The sequence below is a fragment of the Lepus europaeus genome, chromosome 19 (assembly GCF_033115175.1).
Source record: "Lepus europaeus isolate LE1 chromosome 19, mLepTim1.pri, whole genome shotgun sequence".
Lineage (NCBI taxonomy): Eukaryota > Metazoa > Chordata > Mammalia > Lagomorpha > Leporidae > Lepus > Lepus europaeus.
Window position 1 is genome coordinate 72,251,695 of NC_084845.1, and position 20,515 is coordinate 72,272,209.

Here is a 20,515-nt window from a genome sequence, read left to right on the forward strand (position 1 = left end):
TCAAGAACAACCGTGGCTCCCTGTGCTGCTTTGAGGGACCTGGGCCCTGAAGGGGTAGCTAAGAGAGCGAGGCCCCAGCTCAGGGCAGGGGTGAGGGGACGTAGGGGACCCCAGGCTGGCAGAGGGGGCCTGGGCTTCCCAGTGCCTGGTCTGGGATTTAGCTTGGCTTTGGGAAGTTCTCCATGACCTTTGAGATGCAGAGAGCCTTGGGGGCCGGGTGAGCAGGGGCCCCTGGAGAAGCTGTGGTACACCTGAGAGGTGGGGTCAGGAGGGGGTCCCTTTGGGGCCTGCCCTGCCTGACAGTGGGAGGTGGGTGGGTGGGTGTGGTGGGGGCTGCCCTGGACCCCACTCTCCTGTGGGCCTCTTGCCTGCCCAGCTGCTATGGCCCCTGAGCTCACTGGTGGGTGTCAGGCACAGCAGTGTGGGTGGGGCTTCTGCCTGTCCCTCTCCCAGGGTCAGTGGGCTGTGTGAACGCCAGGTACAAGCAGAAGCACAGCTACAGGGACAGGGGAGGTGGTCCTGGAGGACCTAGAGGTGAGGCGAGGCCCTGCATGCAGCCCTCCCCCTAAGGAGGCTCTGTGAGTCCCACCCTACCCAACCCTGAAGGACTGAACGTGAATGTGCAGTGGGGGCTGTGGACACAGTTGGCATGGTCTTAGGCGAGGTCCCGGGCAGCACTGGTGGGACAGAGCCCAGGACAGCCTCCTGTGCTGTCCAAATGCTGCTTTCGTGGCTTTGTTGAGCAACAGCAGGATGGGCCAAGAGGGATCTAGGGGTTAGACAGCAAGGCCCCCTACATCCCACAGCTCTCTGCTCAGGTTTCCCCACCTGTGCAATGGGTGCAGGTGCGTAGCCCAGGCAGTTGCTGGTGACCATGCAGGTGGCTATTGACTTCACCCCGAAGAGCTGCCGCCTGCCAGCCCGTGAGTAGCTGTGGGCAAGGTCTGCCAGCACTCCAACAGGTGCACCTGGCTGCAGTCTGGGGCCATCCCAAGGGCTTGGCTCTGGCCAGCGTCTCCCCCTGATCCCAGAGTTCCCCACGTGGCCAGGACCACCTGTCTTGGCAGCGAGAAGAGGTTTTCTGCAGGTAGCCGCTTGAGCTGCTGTGCCCTAGCGCCGGCCCCCTGTGCATTTTCAGTCTGCCCCAGGACCTGCCACTCCTGGCCCTGTGTGCTGCTGCTGCAGCAGCTGCCTGTGGCTCTCTTAGCTGTTCATTTTCAGGGGAACACCAAACAGAAGTGGCGAGAATGGCACAGGACCCTCCAGCAACACCCCACCCTGGACTCCTGCCTGTGGCATGTTCTCTGTGCCTACCCCATCCCCTTCTGCGCCCTGTGAGAACCGTTGTTCACGCTCCTCCCCATGCTGCCTGCTCTGCTGGGCTGGTCTCTGGTCTCTGACCGAGTCAGGGTGTGAGCTCTGAGGAAATCCTTGACTTGTGCATTTTCTGGGGTGCAATTTTTAGCAAGGTCACTGGGTGCTGGCTTTCTGAGGAGGGAAGTGGACTTGAGCTGATCTCGTAGTGTATGCTAGACACCCTGGCAGAGCTAGCATCAGTGCTAGGTCCTGTCCCTCGGGTCTCAGTCCCTTCAGGCTTGTGGGGAGCCTCCCCCTACTGGGGCCCCCAGCTGGCTTCTCTGGCCTCAGACTGGATTCATCCTGGCTTAGTCACCTCCTCTGTAGGACATCGGCTCCGCCAGTCCCTGGGGGGTGGACCCCAGGCAGGGTCCAGACCAGAAGACAGGCCCTGGCATGGAGCACAGCACACGCATGATGTTTTTGTCCTTACTGAGTTTATGATGATCGCAGTGTGGGTGCCCTGCTTCTAACTACCAGGCTGCTGGCTTGGGTGGTGGGAGAGACCCCATGTCCTCCCCTGTCCCCAGCAATACTACCTGACGTGCACGTCTCCCACGTGGACTTCACAGGCAGGCAGGTGCTGGTTGGAGCGCCAGAGCGGCTGCTGGGGGAGCCTCCCAGGGGGCCGCCTGGGGTCCAGGTAACGCCCAGTACCTGAGGCTGGGGCTTTCTGATTTGGGATTTGGGGAAAAGCAGAGGAAACCATCGGGAGACCTTCCGTGGATCCACTGTGCAGCTTTCCCAGCTTTCCCAGAGCCTCTGTGATCCCAGCTACACACATCGTCTGGACGCACACGCACACGCACACGCACATGCACACCAGGACTGCCTGGGGAGCCCAGCAGTGGTCTGGATGCCTGGAGACAGGGCCAGGGCATCAAACACAAGCCCCAAGGCTGCCTCGAGGCCAGGTAGGGGTGGAGGGAGGCAGGGCCTGGGGGACCCCAAGGCAATGGCCCCATGCTGTGCCTGGTCCTGCCCAAACCCGGTGTGTATGGGCAGGGGGTCCCGCTGGGGGAAGGGAGGCAGGAGTGGCCATTTCTGCTCTTGGTGGGGGTGGTGCCTTGGGCCCCCGTCCCCATCATGTGGCTCCTTTGGGCTCTGGGTGGAGTTGGAAGGGGCTTCAATCTGCACTCAGTGGGATGTGGGTTCCTGAAGCCGCTCAGGAGTCTCAGGCCTGACCTGCCTAAGTCCCTGGCCCTGAATTCTCTTGTCTGGAAAAGCACACGGTCTGGCCCTGAGTCCCAGCCCAGCCACCCACCCTGTGGCCTGTTTTTAGCAGGGATAATAGACATGGCAACGTGGCTATGCATTCAGGAATGGTCGGCATGGGCCTGGGGATGGAGAGGACAGGAGAGCAGTGACCCTCTGCGTCCAGCGACCTGCAAGTGGGTGGCGTCCAGGCCGTTGAAGGCACCAGGTACAACTCAGGGTTGAATGGGTCACACGAGGCGGGCACAGGCACCTCGGGGGAACATGTCTGCCCATGGAGCCCTCCAGGCCAGAGGCTCTGGGTCTGTCTCCCACTCCTGCCCTTGGCAGTCAGCCCTGGGGTGGCTGGCCAAGTGGGAGGGAGCTGCTGCGCTTCCAGGCTGTGCGGCAGGAAGCTGTGACTAAGAGCTCCACATTGGTGCAGGGGGGCCAACAGCTGTCACAGGAGGAGCCAGCTGGGGGTGGGGCAGGCGGGGAGCTGCCTCTCCCCTCAACCTTTGCCTGATGAAGCGCTCCTGTAGGTTGCCGCATGGGCAGAGCCTGGTGTAGACAGGGTGCAGCTGCCTGTCCCTGGGAGTTCAAGGAAGGGTGGGTCCAGGCTCAGAGAACAGATGCACAGCCGTGTCAGCAGCGGGGCCTGGCCCGTTCCCGGGGCTCACAGCTGCCACCCCCAGGCTTTGGGTGTGCACACGTGTGTATTCCGGCACTGACCATGACACATGTACGTGTGCGTGTATGCTGTGTTCCGTGTGTGTGGATACGTGGGAGGAGTTGGCATTCTTTTCTGCAGCTGCCTTTTTTTTTTTTTTTTTTTTTAACAGTGGACAGTGAGAGAGAGACAGAGAAAGGTCTTCCTTTGCCATTGGTTCACCCTCCAATGGCCGCCGTGGCTGGCGTGCTGCAGCCGGCGCACCACACTGATCTGAAAGCAGGAGCCAGGTGCTTCTGGTATCCCAGGTGGTGCAGGGCCCAAGGACTTGGGCCATCCTCCACTGCCTTCCTGGGCCACAGCAGAGAGCTGGCCTGGAAGAGGGGCAACCGGGACAGAATCCGGCGCCCTGACCAGGACTAGAACCTGGTGTGCCGGCACCGCAAAGCGGAGGATTAGCCTAGTGAGCCGTGGCGCTGGCCAGCAGCTGCCTTTTTTAAAAGATTTTTAAAATTTATTTGAGCCAGCCCCATGGCTCACTTGGCTAATCCTCCGCCTGCGGCACCGGCACACCAGATTCTAGTCCTGGTTGCCCCTCTTCCAGGCCAGCTCTCTGCTGTGGCCCAGGAAGGCAGTGGAGGATGGCCCAAGTCCTTGGGCCCTGCACCACCTGGGATACCAGGAGAAGCACCTGGCTCCTGGCTTCGGATCGGCGCAGCGCTGGCCATAGCGGCCATTTGAGGGGTGAACCAACAGAAGGAAGACCTTTCTCTTTCTCTCTCTCTAACTCTGCCTGTCAAAAAAAAATTTTATTTATTTGAAAGTCATTTTTCTTCAGCTGCTTTACAAAGCCTCTTCACAAGCTCCCACCCCACCTGGGCCTGGGCTACCATGTTGGGTTTTACCCCATCACAGACGTGGAACCGACTGGGAATCGCAGGGTCTGAGTGACGGGACAGCATGGGGGCTGGCGTTGAGCGCTGCTCCCCTCAACACCCAGCCAGCCACAGCCCATAAGCTTCCATTCCGCAGCCACAGGTGGAACCCTGGCCAGAGGGGCTGGCAAGGCAGCCCTGGGTCCACCCCCATCTCCCCACCCCAGGAGGCCTGCAGGCCACACTGTGCTGTCAGCCAGACCACGGTGCAGGGCTGAGGGCTGGCCGATGGACCCTGAAGCTCCCAGCCCAGCCCTGGGTGGACGCTTCTTGGAGCCACTTCTGTTTGACAAGGATGACCCTGGGAATTCGATGAACAAAACCTCCCACAGCCCCTGGGGTGGAGTAGTAGCCAAGGGGAATCTAGGCCTGGCTCTGCCTCCAGCCTCTGTCTGCCCTCTGCCCAGTGCTCAGCAGGGCTGGGGCCGGGACAGGGAGGGGCCAGGGAACTGAATGAGTCACTGCAGCTGTGGTGGTGACCGGCAGCTTGTCCACACTGGAACAAACAAGCCGCTCTGAACCGGGGGGGCGGGGTGCAGGGACACGGCATCTCTGAACAGAGTGGTGGTTCTTAGACCTCTGAGACAACAGTGAGGAAAGTGGTCTTGTGGTGCAGCCGTGACTGCCGCTTCCACCACAGAGTGAGGCCCAAGGGGCATGGCTTGCCCTGGTCATGAGGAGGGGCTGAGAAATCGCCCTGGCGAATGGCCATGAGCAGAGCGGTCTGCGACGTTTTAACAGGGTCTGCTCCCTGAGTCCAGGGTAGCAGAAGCAAGCAGGCATCCTCTGTGAAGCACAGAGCAAGGACACACAGCTGTCCCTCCGCTCCCAGCTCCTCGAGGGGCCCAGGGCAAAGGTCCCAAGGGTCCAGCTGGGCGCGGAGCCCGGGGCCCTCCCCGATCACTCGGCCGTGTCAGGCTCTGGGGCAGAGCAGGTGGTGGTCGCTCCTTGCCCAGGGTCTCGGCGTCCTTGGAAACTCAGGACAGGTCTGCTAAGGGGACATTGTCCAGAGGAGACAGGCCCTCTCTCTGGGCCTACCCCAGGGGCAGCGGTCTCCGGCCACACCTCCAGTGGGGTCAGTTCTGCCAGGCTGGGCCCCTCGCGCTGACAGGACACCCACAGCACATGGGGCTGTGGGAGCCAGGCAGCACAGGTATCCTGGCTCCTCACGCCCTCCCCAGCGTCTGCCTTCACCCAGCAGAGGGCCTGGGCCGGCGTCGGCCAGCGCTGGAGCCCCCACAAGACCCGCTAGGAGCTGAAAAGACGCCAGTGTGATGAAGCTCAGGACCAAGTGTGTAGGACGTGAGCGGCAGAGGCTCCGGCCGCCTTGGGGGGCCCCCAACGGACGCAGGCCCCCGGGCCGCACCCAGCACCGGCTCTCACGCAACCAGGCAGTGTCTCTGACAGCTGGAGTGAGCAGAGACCCCACACAGCAGACGGCCCTCATGTACACGCACACATATTTCTGTGTACTCTGAGGTACTGGGGATGGGGGTGCCAAGGAGCACTATGGAGATGGTCTGGACACAGACGCCTGGGCCCCCTCCTGCCCGGTGCTCCCTGGCAGCACCAAGGCCTGAGGCCAGCAAGCCCAGCTGGACCCTGGGCATGTGGCCCCTGGTGGTGTGGCCTGGACCATCACAGGCTCGAGGTGGCCCTGCAGGGAGCTCCCTGCTTTCTGTGGTGACAGCTGCGAGCCAGGCACCCCTCAGAGCAGGGCTGGTGTCTAGCACAGCTGACGTGGGGCTGATGGGCTGGCAGGTGCGCGGTGGCTGGGTCATGTTCCTTGGCCTCATGGGGCTGCAGCTCACCACTGTACTCAGAGACCTGGGTTCACATCTGTTCCGCCCGACCCTCCCTCAGCAGTGGGAAGTCCTGTGTGCCTGACTCCTGGGGAGCCAGTCCTGCTGGGGGGAGGGGCAGCTTTTGTCTTGGGGTGATGTCACCACAGCGCCTGTGCCCCCAGAGAGGAGGTGAGGACACAGTGAGTGAGGAGGGTCTCCCCAGCAGCTCAGTCCAGGGTGAGGACTGGGTTGCTGTGGTCCTGGTTGGGTCTCGAGTTCGGGGGAGGAGTGAGCTTGATCAAGGCCAGCGCACCGGCAGGGCGTGGGGGTGGACTTCCACACAGAATGGGGCACTTCTGACTACACAAGGATTTCGCCCGGACCTGGCTGTGCCTGAAGCCACACACCAGGGACTGATGCATTCTCCTTTGGCCTAGCCAGCATGGGCTGGGCTCAGAAGAGGCCTCTCTGACACAGGCTGAGATGGTCAGGCCCGCTGGCTCACTCTGGGGCCCGGGGTGCCTCAGTACCCCCAATCCCTCTATGCAGTTAGAAATTTCCAGAACAGCTGCACCACTGGGATGAGGGCCTCTGGGGTTGGCAGCATGGCAGGGAGGGCCCCTTCCCAGCGCTCGGCCCCACTGCTGCCCCTTGGGCCCTGGAGGGAGGGTCTGGGAAGGCCATCGTCAGCAGGCTGGAGGACAAAAGGGCTAAAGGCCAGCAGCCCAGGCTCCCGAGGGATCGGGGTCCTGGGGTCTCAACCAGAGGAGGGATGGGCGAAGAGTGGGTGGGCTGAGTCCCAGCAGAAAATGGGCCCAGGTCACGCTGAGGAAGGGTCCACACAGCATTTTATTGCCAGGCCAGGGAGGCAGCAGAGCGTGGGCGGTCAGGAGGCCGGGCCCCAGGCAGCAGGCAGGGCGGGCGAGGCCATCAGTCCATGATCCAGGGCAGGCAGAGGCTGCAGTCCCCCATCTTGGCCTGGTACACGGCATTGAATTTCTCATTCTGCTCTGGCGTGAAGTGCTCCTGCCAGTCCCCCACGACACCTGCGGGCAGGGAGGGGGGCAGAGGGCGTTAGCCGAGGCTCAGGGAAGCGACACTGCAGGCACAGGGTGGGGCACCACTCGGGATGCCCGTGCCTAGTGCCGGGGCAGAGTCCTGGCTAACGCTGCACGCCAGCTCGTGTCAGCGCTCCAGAGGCAGCAGGCGATGCCGGGCCAACTGTTTGAGCCCTGACCATCCAATGGGAGGCCCACGTGGAGCTCCTGGTGCTGGCTTCAGCCTGGCCCAGCCCCAGCTGTTGCAGGCATTTGGGCAGCAGAGGGAGCACCCCCCCCCCCCTTTAAAACAAAAGGAGACATAACTAAGTGGTTGCAAGAAGCTAAGGTTTACTGAAGACAAAGCTGTGCCTGTGACCGTGCCCTCACTACAAGCCATCATCCAGCGGGGTCCTCATCACCAGGGGGCAGAGCAGAGACTGCCGGGATCCACCCACCAGGCGAGCACGACAGGCCACCAGCAGCGGGCAGAGGCAGCGAGGCCAGAGCTCCCCAGGAGCTCCGGGGGGAGCACGACTTTGCTGCCCAGCCCTCGGCTTTGCTGGCCGCCAGACTGACAGGAGAAAAGTGTTTGTTTTAACCCCCCAGGCACGGCGGCCCCAGGAAATGAACCTGCCTCCGGCCCCTGAAGGGTCAGTGGCGTGGGGGCTGTGCCTGGGTCCTCAGCCCAGAGCCTGTCCTGAGAGCGTGGCATGGGGGCCTTTGCCAAGCCATCCTAGCTGTGGGCGTTGAAGGGCTGGGCCCTGGCTCCCACATGCAGGGAGCATCGTGGTTCCACCGCGGGTTCAACATGGGCGGAGCCAACCCCAGGGCTGGGCTTTTGGTCGCTGCAGTGATGGCGCTGGAGGTGCTAACCTCCTGAGGCGGCCCCCCACCACGGTGAACCACCACCAGGCACTGGGCGGTGCGGCCAGGAGCGCATCTCCGAGTAGTCTACACCGCCACCAGTCCATCCGCAACTACTAATAGCAGACTGCCCACGAATGCAAAGCCAAGCTGGTCAAGGGGAGGGTGGCCTCAGCGTGTTGAGAGGCCTCCTGGGACAGGCGTTGTGGCACAGGGTGTCAAGCCTCTATGCCCGCATCCCATATCCAAACCCTGGCTGCTCCACTTCCGACCCAGCTCCCTGCTATGGCCTGGAAAGTAGCAGTGATGGCCCACATGCGTGGGCCTGACCCACGTGGCAGACCTGGAGGAAGCTCTAGGCTCCCGGCTTCGGCCTGGCCCAGCCCTGGCCATTGCGGCCATTCGAGGAATGAACCAGCGGGTGGAAGACCTCTCGCTATATCTGGATACATAAGAACCTCACTCTGCCTTTCAAGTAAACAAATGAATGTTTAAAAAAAAAATCTTTTTCGAAAAAAGAAAAACACGATCGTTCCAAGAGCTGCCGTGGTTCAGGAGACCCCTGCCCTGGCTGGGCTGAGCCAAGGACTGCCCCCTGCAGATTTTATTTATTTGTTTTTTAAGATTTATTTATTTGAGGCCGGCGCCGTGGCTCAACAGGCTAATCCTCCTCCTGCGGCACCAGCACACCAGGTTCTAGTCCCGGTCAGGGCACCAGAATCTGTCCCAGTTGCTCCTCTTCCAGTCCAGCTCTCTGCTGTGGCCCGGGAAGGCAGTGGAGGATGGCCCAAGTGCTTGGGCCCTGCACCCTGTGGGAGACCAGGAGAAGCACCTGGCTCCTGGCTTCGGATCAGCGAGATGCGCCGGCCGCAGCGGCCATTGGAGGGTGAACCAACGGAAAAGGAAGACCTTTCTCTCTGCCTGTCTCTCTCACTGTCCACTCTGCCTGTCAAAAAATAAAATAAAAGATTTATTTATTTGACAGTCAGCGTCACACAGAGAGATCTTCCATCCGCCGGTTCCCTCCCCAGATGCCAGCCAGGGTGGGGCCAGGCTGAAGCCAGCAGGCGGGAACTGCATCCGGGTCTCCCACGCGGGAGGCAGAGACACGTGGGCTCAGCTGCGCACGCGCAGACGCGCCAAGGGCACTCTCCCTACCGCTTCCGGCTGGGCTGGGGAGGGGGCCGTGGCGCCGACCTCCGAGGAGCACGCAGGCGGCGGCTTCGACCCCGAGGGGCACTGGGCACCGGGCACTCACCGCTGACCCCCGCGGGGCACCGGACACCCTGGCGCCAGGGCCTGAGACGCTGACCCCCGCGGGGCACGGGGCACTGACCGCCAGCCCTGAGGGGCACCGGGCGCTGACCGCCAGCCCTGAGGGGCACCGGACGCTGACCGCCAGCCCTGAGGGGCACCGGGCGCTGACCGCCAGCCCTGAGGGGCACCCGACGCTGACCGCCAGCCCTGAGGGGCACCCGACGCTGACCGCCAGCCCTGAGGGGCACCGGGCGCTGACCCCCGCGGGGCACCGGGCACTGACCGCCAGCCCTGAGGGGCACCGGGCGCTGACCGCCAGCCCTGAGGGGCACCGGGCGCTGACCGCCAGCCCTGAGGCGCTGGCCCCGCGGGGCACGCGGCACCCTGGCGCCCGGGCCTGCCCTGGCAGCGAGCGGAGGTCAGTGTCCCTGGGAGCGGGGACTCAGGGCTGGTTTCAGGGGACGCCCTCCTGGGCCCCGGGAGGCGCTGTGCCCGCGGGAGACGGGGCCCCCAGCTAGCCAGCGGGGGGCTGGGAGCGGTGGCGGTGACCCCTGGCGTCCGGGAAGCGAGGGAGGGCTGCCGGGTGCGGCTGGCGACGCCCAGGCGCGGGCCCTACCTTTCCGCAGGAACGGGCTGCGCTCGGGGTCCATGATGTCCTTGGGCACCAGGCTGTAGTTGGCCGCGCTGCTCTGGCTCATGAAGGAGAAGCTGCTGTGGCCCAGGATGACGTCCTCCTCCTGCTCACCCAGCGGGCGCCCCAGAAACTCGCCGAGCTTCCGGATGGTGCGCCGGGGCTCCTGGACTCAGAGAGGAGAGACCAGTGAGGGGACGAGGCCTGCTGGCCGCTCGCCAGGTAATCAGCACGCAGGGCGGTGCCGGCAAGAGGTTGGAGAGCGCTGGTGTCCAGACATGAGGAGCTATGTACGCCAAGTCAGAAGACCTGTAGAGAAAAGTCCAGGATATAAAACGCCCCATGTGCAGTGGGAGTTCCAGCAGAGTAAGCCCAAAATTAGATGGCCAGATGGGTGGGTGGGCCAACGATCAGACGGTAGACACACGGGTGGGCGGTACACAGATGGTGGCAGATGGCTTGGTGGACAGGTGATAAATGTGTGGGTGGTTGGGGGTAGACACAGATGTGTTGTTAGGTGGCTTAGAAAAATTTATTTTTTTAATTTGAAAGGCAGAGTTAGAGAGAGGGAGAGAGAGAGGTTTTCTGTCCACTGGTTCACTCCCCGTCATGACTGCAATAGCCAGGACTGGGCCAGGCTGAAGCCGGGAGCACCATCCGGTCTCCCATGGGGTGCAGGGCCCAAGCACTTGGGCCATCCTCCACTGCCTTCCCGGGCCACAGCAGAGAGCTGGCCTGGAAGAGGAGCAACCAGGACAGAATCCGGCACCCCGACTGGGACTAGAACCTGGTGTGCCGGTGCCGCAGGCGGAGGATTAGCCTAGTAAGCCGCGGCGCCGGCCGGAAAAAGATACATTTTTTAGAAAGTCAACTGATTGTTGATAGTATATACTTAAAAACAAAAACAAAAACACCCTGATTTGTCAGCCGAGGTCCTGGGCACTACAGCTCAGCCAGCAGGGAGCCACAGGGCTCGTGCCTCGTCCTCTCTCTGTGAGATGCTTGTTCCCTCAACACTTCTGAGTCGTTGCTGTGTGCTGCTGATGGTTGTTCAGTCAGTGCCTCTGAGCACTTGCTGTGTGCCAGGTGCTGTATGTGCTCCGGGGACAGACAGGTGCTACCCCAGTAAAGTCCATGTGCTAGAAGGGGCGTAAGATGAACAGTTTTGTGAAGACAGGAGGGGACTCCAGCCCCCTCTCACACATCTGCCAGGGCCTAGGCTGTGTCCAAATTTGTGAAAGCATCATTTTTAACTTCTCAGTGGCTTAAAATTAAACATCAGGTAAGTACAACAATTCTGAAGAACGAAGCTACACATTACTATTTTTGTGTTAAGGAAATGAAGTTTGGCATTGAGAGATTTTTCAAGTACTTCAGAGAATCTGGCCACAGATCTGATTAACCACTCCTACATCCAGAATCTCGGGGAACTGAATTTTGCACCCAAATCCATTTGATTGGGCAAGCTTGGCCTCAGCTGAAGCCACTTGTAATCTATTCTAATGTTTTCAGGTTAGAGAGAGGCACTGTCTGACGATGGCTGCTGTCCCGTGAGTCAGGACATACATGTGTGGCGATTCCTACCCTCCAACGAGTTCTGAACTCCTGATCACGCACCCAGGGCTTGGGATGAGGCACGAGGCCAGCGTTAGAAGTAAGTAAGGTTGGTCATTAAGAAAGGGGCTTGAATGGGTAGCTCTAGGCTGAAATCTCCCGATCTATAAGCAGTACCAGAATAGCACTGGCTGGACAGACAGGAGCTGGCTGAGTAGGGCAAGGCCTATGTGTTTTGTTTGATGATTGTGGGATACCAAAGACAGATTGAATTTATTAACAATTAAAATGCGTATAGAAACTTATCTGAGTTTATAAATGGAATCAAATACGAACTAAAGACTTCTTTGGTAGATAAACAGAATAAAATTTGGACACTAAATGTAGAACTTGGGAAGAATAAGGGCTTGAAGTCTACTACAATAAGTTGAATAACAAATGTTAAAATGCACACAAAAGTGGCTCCTGAACACCCCCCATGCCCCCGCCAAATCTCACATGTGTGTAACTACACTGGAGTCACGAGGTGCTGGAGGGCCCAGTCCAGCTGGTGGACCTGTCCAGAGTGTTCCAGAGGGGCTGGGGACTGTCCTGCAGGCCTGGGGGGCAGCAGACCCACCTGGTGCAGCTCCTCGTAAGTGACAAAAAGCATGTTCAGATCCTGCAGGAGGCTCAGCCACTCCTTCACGTGGTCAAACCAAGAGTTGTAGAAGCCTGGGGAGAGGGACAGCAGGGGCTCCTCAGAGGAGGCTGCCCTACCAGCCAGGGTTCCAGGAGGGGGCCCCCAGGACACCCACCTTTGCCCGCAAGGAACTCATCCACAAAATCCTGGAAGGAGCTGGGGTCCGGCAGGAAGCTGGCCATTCGATGGAAGTGGTAAAAGGAGACCAGCACGTCCTTGGGGTGCCGTGCCATGTATACCACCTGTTGGGAGAGCCCTTCTCTGCCTAGTCTGTGGCCCCAGCTCCCCTCCAGGAAGGGTGGAGGGAAGATGAGGTTGGTGCCAGCTGTGGCGCACATGCCTTCAGCTGGTGCCTGACTGCCCTGGGGACAGCGGGCCCAGCCAAGCCCACCCAGAGGTATCGTCAGAACTTGTGCCCTGAGCTCCCTAAGGCCAAGCCTGTGATGACCCCCAGAGGTGAGTGGGTCCTGCGTGACTGGGCTCTGGCTGCTTCCACAAGGCCTGGAGATGTCTGCGGCAGGTGTGGGCCTCCCAGGTATGGACGGGCTGATCTTCCCCAGAGCCATCCACCAGACCTAGGCCCTCCTGACCCTCAGTGCTGGCCATGTCCCTGGTCTGGCAGGAGAAGCCACCCAGACCCTTCCTCAGCTCAGCCACAGGCTCTTTCCTGCTGGGATTTTGCCCGTTGCCCCCACCCCTCTCCTCTGGGCAATACCCCCAGGAGCCCGTGTGCTCCGAGAGCCTGCTTCTGATCCTGGGGTGCTCAGGAGGAGGGCAGTGGCCTGTCCCTTACCCGAGCATTGGACTTCTTCAGGGCGGGGGCCAGGGCCCTGGCTTGCAGGTGGGTGGTGAGAAGACGGGGTCGGGCAGGGTCCATCTGGGCCAGGAAGCCTTGGAAAGAGATGTGCTCCAGCCAGGGCATGCGGGCCCAGTTGGGGCAGTGGTGAATGGGCCTCAGGTCGCCCTCGCAGAAGATGAGGCTCAGGATCTGCTGCATCCACGTAGTACCTGTGAGGCCGAGCAGGGAAAGTTGGGCCAGGAGGCGGCAGCTTGCTTCCTGTCGCAGCCCCGTGAGCTCCACAGACACAGGGCCACGCACAGCTCATCAAGCTCTTGACCTGTGTCACGGGTTCCTTCCGTGAGTTCCCAGGAACAGGCCCCTCGTTTCCACCCGAGACCTCGTCAGCGAAGCCTGAGCCCCGTTTCCAGCCACACGCTGCTCACACGTTTGCCAGGGGATGGACACCATCTCTGTAGCTCTGCTCTCCTTCCTCTCTGGAAGGTCCTCCTGGTGTGGCCTGTAACCTGGACCAGAGCCCACAGAAGCCACGGTCGTCCTTCCCCCACAAGGACTGAGGGGAGCAGGCTCCACAGCTTCTCCTCCAGGGCTGGGGAGAGGCCGGCCCCGCCTAGGAGACTGCAGGAGGGACCTGAAATGTGCTGCACCCGTAGCAGGCGGACTTTTAAATGGATGAGCTGTGTGGCCCATGAGTGGTGTTACATATATCCAGATGGCCCAGGGCAGAAAAAAGGGTCCCACCTCCGCCAGTTGATACCGCAAACACAGTGAGAACTTTATTAGGGAGATTAGTTTCAGCTCCGGGGTTTGGAGGTTCACAGCCCAAATCGGGCAGTCCCATTGGTCTGAAACCTGACGAGGAAGGTGCATGGAGCCGATGTATGTGTGGGTGTGGGTAGTCACGGAACCAAGGAGCATGTGTGTGGAGGGGGCTCTGAATCATGGAGAGACAAATGTGGACGGAGGGCGCTGAGGCCACGGAGGGACAAGGAGTGCGGACAGAGGGCGCTGAGGCCACAGAGAACCCAGGAGTGTGGAGAGAGGGTGCATACAAGGTGGTAGTGTCTGTGGAATTGGTGAAGGTCATTGGAGCTCAATTTCAGAATCAAAGTTTGTTGTGACTCTAACCAAACTGTAACCCAATGTCAGCCATGATGTGGGAACCCCACTGCCTTACCCCAGGCCATACGTGGGCCCATGTCCACACCATGTATGCTAGCATCCACGTGTCGGCATCTCCTCACAGTCCTGGTTCTTCAGGTCTTCCATGGTTCTTCAGTTAAAGCCTGGTGTGCCAAGGTGTCCGTCAAAATGTAGGTCCCACACTTTGGGCCGAGCGACTTCTGAGGTTTGCTGGGAGCCTCTTGGGGAATCCTACGAGATGCTGTGCTGATGTGTTCTGAGAGCTTCAGTCGTGAGACCTTCACACAGGCCAGACACATGTGTGCACACACCGGAGTCCTGAAGCCTGCTCAGGTGTGACACACACGGGTCCTAGCCAGTTGAGTCTGATGTGTTTTCCCAAAAATGAAGGTCATGGCCCAATTTTACTGAGTTTATGACATGGCAGAGAGCGAGGCTGAGAGTTAGAGAAGGATTTCAATGACCCACCTAGCAAAGCCGGACACTGCTGAGTCCATGGGTCCCCCTACCCCAGGCCCCCTACGGACGCCTGAACCTGGAGGTACACTAAGTTTTGTCATAGGTATTCACACCTACAATGAAGTTTAGTGTACCAGTGAGTGGTCTCTGCCTCTCCCCTCCCTGGCCTGCAGTAAGTGGGGGGCCTCACTGTTTTGGGGGGTCCTTCTTGAAGCCTCCATGTAGGCAGTGCAGTGCTGTCAGAACCCTCTTTCTAAAGCTTGCTGTGCTGTATGGCCACATCTGCCACGTGCGGTGCAACGGCACAGCCGGCAGGAGTTCGGCTGCCGGCTCAGGCTTCAGATTGCAGAGGTGTTCTCACCATGGCTCCAACGGCTTCGTGCTGTCCCCTTACTTGCTAGGTCCGAACGTCGGCCTTCCCAGCTGAAGGGAGCCCTTCGAGGCCCCCTTGGGGACGTCCAGGTTGCAGGTGTCACTGGCGAGCTCCCAGGCCACTGCTAACTAGAACAAGGGGAACTCGGACGCTGGCACTCTGATGGCCACGGCAGGCCGGGCATGGGATTCCGCCACACTCCTCAGAACAGCACAGTCTTTAACATTGTTTAAAACGCATTTGAGAAACAATGACACAAAGGTCTCCATAGAGAAAGAGAGCGCCCGTCTGCTGGTCACTCCCCAGATGCCTGCCTCAGCTGGGGCTGCACCAGGCTGAAGCCAGGAAGTCCACCCAGGTCTCGCTGTGGGTGGCAGGGATGTGAGTACTTGTGCCGTCCTTGCCGCCTTCCAGGGTGCACAACGTGCATGTGGCCCGTGTGGCCCTACCTGCTTGGCCAAACATGGGTCCCAGTGTGCAGCGTAAAATGTATGAATTGTTTGTTTCTGGAATTTCCTGTCTAATGTTTCCAAATGGCTAACCTGGGGGGTGGGGCGGAACTGTGGATGAGGCCTCTTGTGGGTGCAGCACATTCTCGCTGTGTGAGGATGCGTGCGCCCCACAGAGCCGCTCGGGGTCTTCTGTGAGAAAGCTGGGTGTTTTTCCAGGAAGGGCTCAGACCCCACCGTTTCTTGTGTGGTCATCTTGCGTGTGCTGACTTTATAATTGAGAAGGAGAAGCACAGGCTCCGTGGGTGGGCCCCGTGTCCAGCGCAGAGCAGGCCATGTGTGCTGTTCTTGGGCCATTGAGTTTCCAATACTGCAGGGTCCAGGGAGTGGTCAGCAGGCTCAGGGCTGACCAGCACAGGGGTGCACCTGCAGGAGCTATCTCATGCCCTACATAGGCTCAGACTGGCAGCCCACAGGCGAGGGGCTGAGGTGGAGGATCGGTGGGCTGCTCCCTGCACTGCAGCATCCTGGCCTGGCAGGTGGGAGACCCTGACCCTGACCTCTGACCTTGACCCTCTGGGCCAGCTCCCATTGATAGAAATGATGGGTTCCCTGATTGACCTTCTGGAACATTCTAGCCTGGTAGTGAGGACATCAGGAACTCCAGCCACACGGTGTTCCCGAAGGTACTGGAAGGAGGAGTCCCAAGCAACTGCCCTTTCCCTGGGGTCAGCTGTTGGACGTCACTCAGTCCCCGTCAGGTGCCCGACAGCTGGCTGATGCCCACAGTCCCCTTTCTTAGCTTGTTGGCTTCTGGAATAGAAAGGAGACCTCAGCCCCTCGCCATCTCAGAAGCCACAGTACATGTAGGTTGCAGGCCAGGCTGGGTGAGGAGTGAGTGGGCACCTGTTTCTTGCTAACCATAGGACAGGACATGCCCAGCACAGCCACGGCCCAGCCTGGGGAGTGGGGGTCCCGTGTAGAGGCCGGGGCCGGCCTTGGCTGTCCAGGAACCACAGCCCCACAGGGGCTAATCCTGGAGCCAACAGGAAATGCCCGCCCCCAGGCCAGCCCCTGGGTGTGGCCTGGAAGGAGAAGGGAACGAGGAGAGAGTGGACCAGTGATGGGTGGTGGAAGCACTGGTGCACCCAAGCACTGCGTCCCCCCCATCCCAGCTGATCCCCCAGCTTCCAGCTCAGACAGGCAGGGCCTGCTCTTCCTGCCACTCCACGCTGGACCGGGGCTGTTCCCGGGAAACCTAGCAGAGGGCAGCTGTCGGACTCCCTGTCTCTGGGGACCTGCTCTTTCTAGATTCAGGGTCCTGCCAACACCAGGCTGGCACTGGCCTGCATGGGATGAAAGGGGAGGGCTGCAAACCCTGCTCCCCCCAAGGCCCAGGGAAGGCAAACCCCATCCACACCCAGAACAGCTTCAGGGGAAACCAGAGTTGGTCCTGCCAGCCAGGACTGTGGACGCACCACGCACACACTGTCCCTAGCAAATACCCAGGTGTGTGGCATCACACACACACACACACACACACACCCCACCTGGCTCCAAGGGCCGCAGAGGGGAGGCTTGCTGATGGCTCAAGGCACGGACACTGCAGCACCAGAGCGAAGCCCCAAGGCCACTAGGACTCTGGGGGCTCTGGAATTGAACATTACAGACTTAGGCCAGAGAGGCAACCCCTTGGAATTACGTGAAGGGAGGGACCTCAGGGCAAGGTGGATGGAGGCCTGGTGGTTGGATGGCAGGAACTGGTCCCTGCCTCGCCCAGAACCCACCCAGCTGCCCCTCACCTGACTTGGGGAATGTCACCAGCAGGACATCCGTGTCCTGGAACTGGAAGGCGCAGGCGGCCTGCAGGGACTCTGGGGTATGCAAGTACCCTGGGAAGCGGATGCCGTCGAACACCTCCACGGAGTCCAGGTCCCTGCTCATGTTGGCTTTAGGCTCTGTCCCAGGGCTCTGAAGGGGAGGGCTGGGTGTGAACTAGGGGATGGGAGAGGGAGTCTGTTACGCATGGGCCCAGCCAGGCCAACAGGTGCCTGGGCTCAGCAGCACCTGTGGTTAGGATGTTCACAAGGTGGCTACCAGCCACTGTCCTGAGTCCCAGCTGCTGCCATTGGGTCGCCCCAAGGACCCTGATTAACCTGGCCTGCCCCGTGGGGCAGACATTGATCTGGGCAGTGACCCTGGCCTCCTGGTACCTGGCTCTGTTAGGTAGGAAGTTAAAAATTAGCCCAGGTGTGTGAGAGGTCTAAGGAAAACAAAGCATCTTCAGAAGCTCAGCTTGGAGGCAGCCCAGTATCTTCACCTGGAAGTCCTGCCCACACCACAGTAACTCCACAGGTGCTCTCAGCCTCCCCTAAGGAAAGCTCCACAGGAGAATTCTATCTGCTGGGGACCACATGGGTTACCAAGCCCGATAACACTGGGCAATGAAACCTCCTAGCCTTCTTCCAAGGCCGGCAGCCTAGGGGAGGCTCCTCTACCCAACACCAGGTGCCCCCCCCCCCCCCCCAGTCTGACAGCTCTGAGTAGTGAAACCCTGCGGGGAACTTCACCTAATTCACACTGAGCAAACCCTTGGTCCTGGAGGAGGGGGTCGAGGAAGGATGAACCCCGTGGCCTTATAAGCCCCAGTCTGAACACAGACTGTGCTCAGCTCTCTGCTGAGCCACCCGGCCTGGCCTGCCAGGTGCATTCTCTCCGTCTAAGCATGCCACCTTGCTTTCCCTAGCCTGAGTGACTGGACGGTCTGGGATTCTGCCCCATCTGTTTGACCGATGTCACGCCCTGTTAAACTTTGCTACCTTGTTTACCACTGCTCTGTCTCATGTCTGAATTCTTTTTTGCCCATAGACAAGAACCTATCCCACTCATCTCCGCTGGCAGCTGCTGTCAGGCAAGGGCCTGGTGCCCGTTTGGCCCCCAAGCCTGCGGCCCCCTGTTGGCCAAGATTCCACAGCTGGGGCTGCAGGGCAGTGGACAGACCCATGGGAGAGGCCTTGGAACTGCCTGTCTCCAGACCGGAAACCTCAAAGTAGTGGCGGGATTGGTGGGGCGGCAGATTCTGTCCAGGGCGCCCCCCTCCCAGGAAGACCCCTTCTCCTTCACCAGCAGCTGCCCAGATGAGGGTGGCACGTGTGTGGCTGGGGTCCCTGAGCAGCCCCCCTCGCCAGTCCCCTCCATGCTCCCCACGGCCCTGCCAAGCCCCCACTCACCACCAGGTCCTCCTCTCCGGCCAGGCCCTGGAAAACGTGGCTCACCCACTCGGGCTGTTCCAAGGAAGCTCCACCCTGAAACGCAGGGCCAGAGTCTGCGAGCAGGCACTGGGATTGGGCTGGGCTGGGGTCAGGGGACCTGCGGGAGGAGGCCCCTCCCCTGGCCCCTGGGTGCCAGCACCGCTGGGGGAGGGGCAGAAAGGAATCCGCAGAACAATGAGGGCTGCAGTCTCAGGTCTCGCGCGGTGCTGGGGTCTGGTTTTCTTCTAAACGTTGGAGTCGCATCACACCAACTCTTGTTTCTGTAAATACGCCGCAGTGTGTCATTTCACCGAACAGTAAACGCTGTGAAGGAGCCCTGGGCCCGCCGGGGACTCCAGCTGCCTGCTTGGTGGCCACAGCCGGGCCGGGCAGGTCTCTCTCTTGGTTTCTCTGTTTGAAGCCGGCGCTCACTCCTTCGCTCACGTCCCAAGCATCCCTTTTGTCTCCACTTTGCTGTATCTTTGCTTTTTCCACTCTCACAGTGTTAGTACCCAGGCACTGTCATCTCTAGCGCCTGTCCTGTGTGCGCATGGCACCCCGGAACCCCTCAGCGCCTGTCCTGTGTGCGCACGGCACCCCAGAACCCCTCAGCGCCTGTCCTGTGTGCGCACGGCACCCCGGAACCCCTCAGCGCCTGTCCTGTGTGCGCACGGCACCCCGGAACCCCTCAGCGCCTGTCCTGTGTGTGCACGGCACCCCGGAACCCCTCAGCGCCTGTCCTGTGTGTGCACGGCACCCCGGAACCCCTCAGTTGCTCCCAGATGTGTGACTGCTGCCCAGACTCCTCTCCTGTATCCAACTCCCCGGTCCCACTTTAGACTGCAGGAGCAACACCCCCCCCAAACACAACTTTGCTGTGAGGGAGGTGGAGCTGGTGATGGTGGTGGTGTCAAACCAGAATTAGCAGACACCTGCTGGGTGGGGGCCTGGCAGTCTGCGGGGAGCAGTGCTTTGCTCCCTCTTTCAGGGCCGCTTGGCTCTGTGTTTGGTGAGGGTTTGTGGAGCTGAGTCTGTGTGGACTCTGACAACTTTCAGAGAAGAGGCACTCGCCCCCCCCCCCCCCCATCAGTTTGCAAAGGTGGAATATCCTTGTTTCAGAAGCCACCGTGCGGGCTGGTGCTGTGGCCCAGCAGGTAAAGCTGCAGCCTGCCTCCCCATGTGGACACTGGTTTGAGTCCCAGGTGCTTCTCTTCTGATCCAGCTCCCTAGAATGACCTGAGAAAACCATCAGAGGATGGCCCAAGTGATTGGGCCCCTGCATCCACACTGGAGACCCAGATGAAGCGCGTGGCTTCAGTCTGGCCCAGCCCTGGCCATTGCGCCTATCTAGGGAGTGAACCAGTGGAAGATCGTCTGTCTGCCCCCTCTCTGTGTCTGTAACCCTTACCTTAAAAAAATCATGCATGTTGTCCCCCGAATCTGCCCATGCGCTCACCAGCCGTGGCACGTTACTCGATGTCGTCAGTCACAGCTTGTTCCGAGTGTCGTCCGTCACAAGGAAGGCACAGCTCGTCGGCGGTGCTGCTTTCCGCCGACAGCTCTGTGCACTCCTGTCAGCTCGAGGCCAGGGTGTCCTCCTCAGAGAGGGGCCGTCTGGATACAGGTCTGGGCCAGGCTCCTGGAACAGCTTTGGGAGCAGATCAGTGGATTAAGTCAGAATTCCTAAAATTCTAATTAAAAAACATGGAGCAGGGCGGGCGAGACACTGCCTGGGGCGCCTGCACACACTCTGGAGGGTCGAGGTTCAAGTCCCAGATCCAGGAAGCACTCCGGCCTCTACTGATGTGCACCTGGGAAGCAGCAGGTGACAGCTCAAGCAACTGGGCCCCTGCCAGCCACCTGCTCAGCCTGGACGCAGTTCCAGGCTCCTGGCCTTGGCCCAGCCCAAGGACATTGCTGAGGGCACTTAGCGTGACTCAGCAGATGGGAGATCTGTGTGTTTGTGGTGTGTGCTTCCCTCTTGCAAATAAAAGTGAAAATAAATAATTCTTTAAAAGCTTATGGGTTCATAAAACTGCTGGTCAAAGCAGAACAAAGTTAATCACATGGGCTG

The 20,515-nt window shown here is 60.3% G+C and overlaps 1 protein-coding gene across 3 annotated transcripts; it reads right to left on the bottom strand.

Annotated features, from left to right (window-relative positions):
- Nucleotides 1-6,778: 6,778 nt before the first annotated feature.
- Nucleotides 6,779-18,514, bottom strand: LOC133748246 (sulfotransferase 2B1-like). 3 transcript variants are annotated; one of them, XM_062176925.1, is made up of 7 exons: nucleotides 18,421-18,514; nucleotides 16,993-17,161; nucleotides 12,761-12,975; nucleotides 12,083-12,209; nucleotides 11,905-11,999; nucleotides 9,717-9,897; nucleotides 6,779-6,985 (listed from the first exon to the last, which is right to left on the bottom strand). In XM_062176925.1, the coding sequence occupies exons 2-7, from the start codon at nucleotides 17,132-17,134 to the stop codon at nucleotides 6,870-6,872; spliced, it is 876 nt and encodes a 291-aa protein (XP_062032909.1). In that variant the 5' UTR covers nucleotides 17,135-17,161; nucleotides 18,421-18,514; the 3' UTR covers nucleotides 6,779-6,869. The 3 variants fall into 3 exon arrangements, with proteins under 3 accessions (XP_062032909.1, XP_062032907.1, XP_062032908.1); XM_062176923.1 differs by having other exon boundaries at nucleotides 16,993-17,185; XM_062176924.1 differs by having other exon boundaries at nucleotides 16,993-17,174; nucleotides 18,421-18,508.
- Nucleotides 18,515-20,515: the final 2,001 nt, after the last annotated feature.